General features: G+C 42.9%; 1 protein-coding gene across 1 annotated transcript in view; it reads left to right on the top strand.

The window, feature by feature from the left end:
• Positions 1–4869: 4869 nt before the first annotated feature.
• lrrc6 (leucine rich repeat containing 6) overlaps positions 4870–10515 on the top strand; it is a 35554-nt gene continuing 29908 nt past the window's right edge. The window contains 4 exon segments of the mRNA NM_001037255.1: positions 4870–4894; positions 7333–7500; positions 8315–8392; positions 8680–8852. Of these exon segments, the coding sequence (NP_001032332.1) occupies positions 4885–4894; positions 7333–7500; positions 8315–8392; positions 8680–8852 (429 nt within the window). The 5' untranslated portion in view covers positions 4870–4884.

Here is a 10515-nt window from a genome sequence, read left to right as displayed (position 1 = left end):
CGAGGGCCCCCCCTAACCCCCCTCGCAGGGCCCCCCACCCGACGACCTTCCCCGAGCGCGTAAATATAATGCGTCGGGGCAGGACCGTTTGGGCAGGGGGAGCGCTGCAAGGGTCAGGTCTGGGCCTCCGGGGCCCACTAGAGCCGGGGATTTTTCCCGGTATCCCGGCGGCCCAGTCCGACCCTGGAGGTGGCAGGGGGCCCAGAGAGAGCAATTCGGCAGTTTTGTAAGATTACAGGACAATTACTTTTTTACAGGCCAAAATCCACTGGACCTTATCGCACTGCACTCACTGTTACCCCAAATGTTGTGTCACTAGAGGGCGCCACTATATGAATTATACACAGGTAGGGAGATTGGTGTTGGCTTTCGGCAGTACTGGCCAAAGCACAGCAATAAAGGTTGCCAGTCAGGCTTCTGGCTTCTCTGCTGGCAGTCAGTGACGTGCCCACCCTACAGGCTGCAAGGAATGCTTGGAACTCAATTCCCACATGTTCCATTCAGCTCCGATGGGCACGCCCCTGGCTGGGGGAGCACTAACATCTGTGGGTCTCAACTGGGCCCGTTGTTTTGGTTGCACTGCAGGAAAAGGCTAAAATTAGCCATGAACACAAAGTCAGATTTTTAAAGAGGGAAGTCCTCCCAAAAACTGCCTAATAAAAGGAAACACAATTCAGCAGCTTCCCAATATACATTCGTGACTCAGACGGGTTTAAAATACATTTATACATATAATCACTACTGAAAGCAGTGCCGGTTCTTCCCTTGCTGTTCTCTGTTTATGAATCTTGAAACAATGTAACAGAAGCCATTTCTCATCAAGGTTTTTTAATCAGCTGCTTCTGCTCCACTGTTTCAAGAGTCAGAACTAGCTGTGCAATATAAATTGCCAGAGTAGTTCAGCATCAGTAGTACAGGGATGTGATCCATTATGCAGAAGTTTTCTGGATAAGGGGTCATTCCATAATTCTAATCTCCAAACCTTGAACCCAATAGGATTGTTTTGCCCCCAATAAGGGGTAATTACATCTTAGTTGGGATCAAGTACAGGTACTGTTTTATTGTTACAGAGAAAAGGGAATCATTTAACCATGAAATAAACCCAATAGGGCTGTTCTGCCCCCAATAAGGGGTAATTATATCTTAGTTGGGATCAAGTACAGGTACTGTTTTATTATTACAGAGAAAAGGGAATCATTTAACCATTAAATAAACCCAATAGGGCTGTTCTGCCCCAATAAGGGGTAATTATATCTTAGTTGGGATCAAGTACAGGTACTGTTTTATTATTACAGAGAAAAGGGAATCATTTAACCATTAAATAAACCCAATAGGGCTGTTCTGCCCCCAATAAGGGGTAATTATATCTTAGTTGGGATCAAGTACAGGTACTGTTTTATTATTACAGAGAAAAGGGAATCATTTAACCATTAAATAAACCCAATAGGGCTGTTCTGCCCCAATAAGGGGTAATTATATCTTAGTTGAGTTCAAGTACAGGTACTGTTTTATTATTACAGAGAAAAGGGAATCATTTAACCATTAAATAAACCCAATAGGGCTGTTCTGCCCCCAATAAGGGGTAATTATATCTTAGTTGGGATCAAGTACAGGTACTGTTTTATTATTACAGAGAAAAGGGAATCATTTAACTATGAAATAAACCCAATAGGGCTGTTCTGCCCCAATAAGGGGTAATTATATCTTAGTTGGGATCAAGTACAGGTACTGTTTTATTATTACAGAGAAAAGGGAATCATTTAACCATGAAATAAACCCAATAGGGCTGTTCTGCCCCCAATAAGGGGTAATTATATCTTAGTTGGGATCAAGTACAGGTACTGTTTTATTATTACAGAGAAAAGGGGATCATTTAACCATTAAATAAACCCAATAGGGCTGTTCTGCCCCCAATAAGGGGTAATTATATCTTAGTTGGGATCAAGTACAGGTACTGTTTTATTATTACAGAGAAAAGGGGATCATTTAACCATTAAATAAACCCAATAGGGCTGTTCTGCCCCCAATAAGGGGTAATTATATCTTAGTTGGGATCAAGTACAGGTACTGTTTTATTATTACACAGAAATCCAAGCATTCTGGATAACAGGCCCCATACCTGTACATAAAGGAGGCTTTATTCACTAAGTTTGCCCAGGAGCAGTAACCCATAGCAACCAATCAGCAGGTAGCATTTACTGGTCACCTGTTTAAAAGCAAATAACATTTTGGTTGCTATGGGTTACTGCTCCTGGGCAAACTTAGTGCCTTTTATCACATATGGGGGAAAGAGCATAAAGAAGGAAATATAACACATTCCATACAAATTGTCCCTCTGTCTCTAGTTTATATTTACTACAAACCTTATAGTAGGATCCGTTAGTAATTAATTCGCAAATCCATATCACAAAATTGAGTCGTTTAAACCTGCGTTTTATAACAAAAGACAGACGGCTCCCTGCTTTTCCCAATCAGTCAGTAGAATTATTACCCCTTTACCCCCCTTATATTTTCCCAGTGACTGCCATGCAGCTTTTGCGTGTTCAGATCGGCCCCTGTCTGTACAGAATTATGTCAGAAATGATGTAATGGGCTCTGTGTGTAACAGGCGTGTGTCTCTGCACATACTTACACCATGAGGTATGGGATACACGTGGCCTGAAAGCATTACACAATAAGGGGCCTATTTATTACACTGTGTAAAATGAAATTTTGCGGAAAAAATTCCCACACCTTGGGGCACATTTACTAACCCACGAACGGGCCGAATGCGTCCGATTGCGTTTTTTTTCGCAATGATCGGTAATTTTGCGATTTTTTTCGTATTTTTTGCGATTTTTTCGGCGTCTTTACGATTTTTGCGTAAAAACGCGAGTTTTTCGTAGCCATTACGAAAGTTGCGCAAAGTCGCGATTTTTTCGTAGCGTTAAAACTTGTGCGAAACGTCGCGCCTTTTAAGTTTTAACGCTAGGAAAAAGGCGCGACTTTGCGCGCAAGTGTTAACGCTACAAAAAAATCGCGACTTTGCGCAACTTTCGTAATGGCTACGAAAAACTCGTGTTTTTACGCAAAAATTGTAAAGACGCCGAAAAAATCGCAAAAAATATGAAAAAGTCGCAAAATGTTCGTTTCCAATCGGAATTTTTCCAATTCGGATTCGAAATCATGTCTTAGTAAATCAGCCCCCTTGTGTCTCAACCCTTTCTCCTTGTAGAGTGTAAGCTCTTTTGAGCAGGGCCCTCTTCCCCTCCTGTATCGGTTACTGATTGCTTTATATGTTACTCCTTGTAGATTGTAAGCTCTTTTGGGCAGGGCTCTCTTCTCCTCTTGTATCGGTTACTGATTGCTTTATATGTTACTCCTTGTAGAGTGTAAGCTCTTTTGGGCAGGGCTCTCTTCACCTCTTGTATCGGTTATTGATTGCTTTATATGTTACTCCTTGTAGATTGTAAGCTCTTTTGGGCAGGGCTCTCTTCTCCTCTTGTATCGGTTACTGATTGCTTTATATGTTACTCCTTGTAGAGTGTAAGCTCTTTTGGGCAGGGCTCTCTTCACCTCTTGTATCGGTTATTGGTTGCTTTATATGTTACTCCTTGTAGAGTGTAAGCTCTTTTGGGCAGGGCTCTCTTCTCCTCTTGTATCGGTTACTGATTGCTTTATATGTTACTCCTTGTAGAGTGTAAGCTCTTTTGGGCAGGGTTCTCTTCCCCTCTTGTATCGGTTATTGGTTGCTTTATATGTTACTCTGTATGCCCAATGTATGTAACCCACTTATTGTACAGCGCTGCAGGATATGTTGGCGCTTTATAAATAAATATTAATAATAATAATGGTGTAAAAAGCTGTGTAAAATAAATGGAGTAGTCTGCCATCCAAACAGCAGATTTTATGCTGTTATTTTAGTTCCGGCAGAAGAAAAATGGTGAAAAAATTAAGCTGATTTGACACTGTTCTTTATGTGGTGACTCCTGCTGATCTGGCTGACTACTTTGTGACTCAAATAAAATGTAACAGTAGTCGCCTGTCCCTCAGCCTTCAGCCTGCCCCCTCCCAATCCCACAATCCCCTGCTGCACACGTGATGCCAATAAGGAAAGGAACATCCCAGTGCAATGCATTGTGGGTTATGTAGTTCCTGCATGCTGTCCAGGGCCGGAACTAGGGGTAGGCAGAAGAGGCAGCTGCCTAGGGCGCAACGATTGGGGGGCGCCAGGCAGGAGCCTCTCCTGCCTACCCCTAGTCTGCAATAAGCTTTGCGTCGCTGTGCATCGCACATCACTGCCGAATCGCCAACAACAGGGGGCGGGGGTGCGCAGTGCAGGGGCGAGGTGGCCGACCAGGTAGCCTAGGGCGCCCGGTTGGCTCGGTCCGCCCCTGATGCTGTCTGTAAGCTGCGGAGAAGTTGTTACAATGTGTAACATCAGTGTTTTAGTCCCTCCTCCCCTGCCAGGATTTCAAATGCTGCAGAAAGAGAAGAACAGTTTTGCAGCTGGATTTCAGCCTATAAAATGGTATTTATTCCTACTGTTTGAAGGAACAGGTCACAGTGATAGGGATATTAGGGGTTTCTGTGTTTTGTGGAGCTCAACAAAATTTGTTTCGGAAGCTGTAGTTCCCCTTTAAACTCGGGACTCCGGCCTGTGTTATGAAAAGCGGGACGGTTGGCAGTGTATATGATATCCCCTGGCTGTGGGGTCCTACTGACTCTCTGGCTCCCTCTAGTGACCCACCATAGCCCTAAGCACGACTAAAGCGCCGCACGGGTTTGTTTACATAGGGAGAGGATTGACCCTACTTGCTTCCCGTAAGGCAACAAACTGCGTTGCCTGGTTACCAGCTCAGCGTCCGAGTTCTGAGAGCCGAGCGGCGGAGGCATCCGAACAGCATGGTGCGGGGTAAGGGCAACGCTCCTCCGGCTTCCGGGTAACCCTGCAGCGGGGCTGGGGCTCTCCCACCATGGGGCTGAGCTGCAACTCACACACCGGGCCGCAGGGGCTACTGGGAGTTGTAGTCCAACTATGGGTACAGGGGGGTGGGGGGGATAAACAGTATCACAGAGAAGCTTTAAAGGGGAACTTCACCTAAACAAGCCATATACTCCCTGTCCATATACTCAGGCTGCAGGGGTTACTGGGAGTTGTAGTCCAACTATGGGTACAGGGGGTGGGGGGGATAAACAGTATCATAGAGAAGCTTTAAAGGGGAACTTCACCTAAACAAGCCATATACTCCCAGTCCATATACTCAGGCTGCAGGGGTTACTGGGAGTTGTAGTCCAACTATGGGTACAGGGGGTGGGGGGGATAAACAGTATCACAGAGAAGCTTTAAAGGGAAACTTCACCTAAACAAGCCATATACTCCCAGTCCATATACTCAGGCTGCAGGGGTTACTGGGAGTTGTAGTCCAACTATGGGTACAGGGGGTGGGGGGGATAAACAGTATCACAGAGAAGCTTTAAAGGGAAACTTCACCTAAACAAGCCATATACTCCCAGTCCATATACTGCAGGGGTTACTGGGAGTTGTAGTCAAACTATGGGTACAGGGGGGTGGGGGATAAACAGGATCACGGAGAAGTTTTAAAGGGGAACTTCACCTAAAGACCAGTTAGCAATTACATGTATAAATAATTTTAATACCAGCGACAAAGTGCAATGGATTTATATTGAGCATGTATGCATTCTGGGCAAATCTCCCCTTTAAATTTAAAGACCGAACCATAAATGGCGCCCCAGTCCATATACTCAGGCAGCAATGATGTCTGGGTTTCAGGGTGATAAGCCCCCCCTCTGCCTGGGCTAGTTAACCCCTTTTAATCTGTGGCCCCAGTCTTATCTTATGGGGCCCTTGTGGTATAATGGAGACCCGTCGAAATATTGGTTTCTCGGCCCTTTTTACTCTTGTACCTACTAAGCTCTACGTAAAAAAAAAGCCACTACTTTATGGCAGGTTGTGCCCCCCCCCAGTTATTATTATTGTAAATGTATGGCAGGCTGTGCCCCCCACCCCCAAGTTATTATGAACTACCCAAATACTGGGGTGCTTCTGTCAGCTAAAATGAATGTGCAGCGCCGCTTTGCCTTGATGCCCCTCCTGAGAATTCAGTTGGAACCGGCGCTAAATAAAAATAAATGTTGTTTCAGTAAGTGATAGAACTGAGCAGAGAAGCCCCAGGAGATGCCTCTGCATCAGTAACTAAAGGGCAAATTCACATTTAGTATGCTATGCATGTGGTATAAATGGCCTGTTCGTTTCAGTTGTTCTCCATTTTTATTTTTAAAAGTTTTTAAATGATTTGCCTTTCTATTCTGACTTTTTGCAGCTTTTAAATGGGGTCAGTTCACCTTTAATTTATCTTTTAGTATGTTATACAATGACCAATTCTAAGCAACTTTTCAATTGGTCTTCATTATTTATTTTGTATAGCTTCATCTTCAAACTCCTTGCAGCTTTCAAATGGGGGTCACTGACCCCGGCAGCCAAAACCTATTGTTCTGTTGTTATTGTTACTTTCTATAACTTTTTTTTTCTATGCAGCCCCTCCCCTATTCTTATATCAGTCTATAATCCAAACCATTCCCTGGTTGCTTAGGTAATTTGGACCCTAGCAACCAGATAGCTGTTATAACGCCAAACTGGAAAGTTGCTGAACAGTTATTGAAATAATTAAAAAACTACAAATAATAAAAAATGAAGACCAATTGCAAACTGTTTCAGAATATCTCTTTCTACATTGTACTAAAAGTTAACTCAAAGGTGAACAACCCCTTTCATATTCATATTCCAGTCACTCATTCGCATCGCCCCTTGTTTTTGTTTCCATTCAGCAGCTCTCAGGTTTGGAATTTCAGAAACGATCTGGTTGCTAGGGTCCAATTTACCCTAGCTACCAGATAGCTTTTGAAATTCCAAACCTGAGAGCTGCCGAAGAGTAATCTATATAATTTAAAAACCCACAAATACTGAAGACTAAAATATTAATTTCTTCATCATACTAAAACTTAATTCAGGGTGTTCAGTATAAGACATCTTGGTGGGTTTATGTCTCCTTTAAACTGGGCGTTCCTATTTTTTTTAAAAATATTTATTGCTTCATGGTTCCCTTTCTCTTTATCTGTGTTGCTGTCTTTCCATAGACCTGTCCAATATAAGGGAAAATGTTAGAAGGCAGAACATGGCCAATTAGGGGCGCCCCCTGCTGGTAATGTGAGCAATTATCTCCCAGCTGGTCTGGCTGTCTCTTACACGGGAAGGCAAATGAATGCAGATAGCGGGACCGGCGCTGGGAAAGCGAAGTGGCGATTAAAGTTAAATAAAATTGTGTCTTTCAGTAAGCGAAGATCTAATCCGGCGCCGTGCCGAGCACAACAACTGCGAGATCTTCAGCCTGGAGGAGATCTCTCTGCATCAGCAGGACCTGGAGAGGATAGAATATATAGACAAGTGGTGCCGGGAGTTAAAGATTCTTTATCTGCAGAACAATCTCATTGGAAAAATAGGTGAGAAAAAAACAGCTTTATTCATTCATTTATTCTCTCCATGGTTTATATTCAAAGGGGACATATACCAAGCCATAAACCTGTAGGGCAGATTGCTTAGGGTGCTCTTCCCAGCACTTTTGATATTTGCACAGTGTTTTTTAACGATATTAGCAGTTTTTTCCCTGCAAACAACATGAAGGTGTAACAGGGGCTCTGTGTTGTGAGTGGGTGCAGGCTGGATAGAATAGTAAATGTTTAAGTTGCTGATACAGGAAGCATCTCCTGAAGCTTCTCTGCCCAGTTCTGTTGCTTCTGTCACACTGAGCGCCCATAGAACTGAGCACGGAACAGGCAGGAGATGCTTCCTGCATCAATAATTTAAAGGACAAGAAATGTGCGAATTACTGGGGAAGACAATAATATGGGCCTCACAGGGTACAACAAGCATGGATATATAACCCCAATCTCTCTGCAGATTATAATGGGTATAGCTTGTTGCTACTGGCACAGTCACCCCAGGGTATGCCAGTGCTAAAGTAGGGGTGGGCCAGTATGTACACTATATAGAGCATTCATTCCATAAGCAACATACAGAACTAAGAAATAACATAGTAGCCATTTATCCTTTTTATGTTATCCAGAAGGTCAGCACTAGCCGTGGCTTCTCTAAAAGCCTTTATTGCAGCGGGTATAGCAATAAAAGCGTCTGATTTATACATTTTATATCATCCCTGGGGTCTCCCTGGGGTGCAGTTTCAAATGAGTATAAAATATCTCGAGATTTGCTGCCTGACAGTTTTGTGACACATATTTATCATTCTGTTGGTTGCAGAGAATGTGAGCAAGCTAAAGAAACTGGAGTACTTAAACCTGGCTCTGAACAACATAGAGAAGATCGAGAACTTGGAAGGTCAGTGATCCAGAACCATCTGCCCCTCTCGAGGGGTCATGTACATATTGGGAGGCAGGTTTTTCCTTGGGTTCTGGATTCTCTAAATACAGCATTGCAGTAAAATGTTTGCTTTTAAACAGATGACCAGTAAATGTTACCTGCTGATTGGTTGCTATGGGTTACTGCTCATGGGCAAACGTAGTGCCCTTTATTACATAAGCTTTCAGGAAACAGCAATATTGGTTGCAGTGCCTGTAGCTGCAAGTTGCGGAATTGCTCTGTTTCAGTTACTTTTTTCCTCTCAGGTTGCGAATCGTTGCAGAAATTGGATCTGACAGTCAATTTTGTCGGGGACCTGTCCAGCATTAATAGTCTCCAGGAGAACCGTCAACTGCGAGAGTTCTATCTGGTCGGAAACCCTTGTGCAGAATATGAAGGATACAGACAGTATGTTGTGGCAACTCTGCCACAATTAAAGGTATTAATCACAATTACAGACCACAATAGGCACAACCCAATTGTCTTAGAAGTGATAAAGCTTGGAACAATTAGTTAAAGGTATAAACATATATATGTAATACAGGAAGGTGCACACAGATACAAATATAGGGGAAGGCTTTGTATGTGGTTTGGTGTCTGTTCCAGACTGTGCGCTGATTATATTAATTATAATAAATATTATTAAAATAGTTGTAGCTGACGACTAGGCCCCTCCAGACCCAGTTGGCAGCTTATTGGCCCTTGAACAGGGACCTGCAGATGGCCTGGCCAACTGATAGCTGTTAGAAAATTACAGAATTTAGAATAATGGAGGGCACTCCGGGATAAGATATTCTTGCCCTTTACAAATAATCGAAAAAGAATAAATATATGAAATATCCAGGTGCTAGGGTTTCAACAGTCCCCCCATTAGAGGATTATATATACCAGTAAATCCCCAGGTAAACCCTGCACACCGGAAAAAACTTTCCCAGGGAGGTATTATAGTTAAAAAAACATTTTTATTTAACAAATCATTATGCAGCCAAAATATTGCATTTTAAACAGTACAATATCCATCAATAAACAATACATACCACCCAGTGAAAAAACTGACCAAAAGGATATAAAGGCAGGTACTCCGGATGAGAGAATCCCCCAACGTTTGTCAAGGGAGCTCTTAGAAAATTAGCCAGATATCCCCAACCAGTGGCTTAAGCCGGTCATACACGCACCGATATTATCGTAGGAAACCTTGTTTTGTACAATATTCGGTGCATGTATGGCGACTCGAGAGGTGACTGATATTGCAAAGACTGCGTATATTGATCTGCTCATCGATTGGCCAGGTTAAAAGATTTTGAGGCGTCCGAGCAAAATCTACGTTGAAACGGCCAGTGGAGGTAGAATTCCTATTGTTTCTACCTCCGATTCAGCCCTGAACGTCAGTGGAGGGTGGGTTCTATTTTTACATTTCTGGCTTAGGGGCAAGTTTTGGAAGCCCAGAGACACAGTTTTACTCCAAGCAGAGCCCCCTGCAGGCCAGCAGTCACATGGGGCTACCAAATAGTCAATCACAGCCCTTATTTGGCACCCCTAAAGAACTGTTTTCATGCTTATGTGGTTCACAGACAGTTTTTACATCTGAGTGTGGCTCATGGGTAAAAAAAAGGTTGGGGATCCCTGACCCAGAGCATGGGTGGAAGGGGGAGAGGAGAATTCAGAAAGGGTTTCCTTAAGGGGGTTGTTCACCTTTAAATTAACTTTTATTATGACATAGACATTGATATTGTGAGATCATTTGCAATTGGTTTTCATTTTTTATTTGGTTATTTAGCTTTGTGTTCAGCAGCCCTCCAGTTGGGAATTTCAGCAGCTATCTGGTTGCTAGGCAGTGGTTTAAATGAGAGAATAGAATATGAATAGGAGAGGGTCTGAACAGAAAGATATAAAAGTAACAATAATAATAATAATAATAATAAAGTTGTAAGCTCACGGAGCAATAGATTTTGGCTGTCAGAAGTCTGTTAGCATTAAAAGCTGTTACTGACAGGCTGACAAGGGACAATCAGGTCGGTAAAACAGTCAGGTTTAGGAACTTCAAGTAACAATTACTTACAAAAGCAAACCTAATGGTGAAAAATTATCAACATGACCTATAG

The sequence above is a fragment of the Xenopus tropicalis genome, chromosome 6, assembly GCF_000004195.4.
Source record: "Xenopus tropicalis strain Nigerian chromosome 6, UCB_Xtro_10.0, whole genome shotgun sequence".
Lineage (NCBI taxonomy): Eukaryota > Metazoa > Chordata > Amphibia > Anura > Pipidae > Xenopus > Xenopus tropicalis.
Note: the sequence above shows the minus strand (reverse complement) of the source record. Positions and strands in the feature narration are given on the sequence as shown.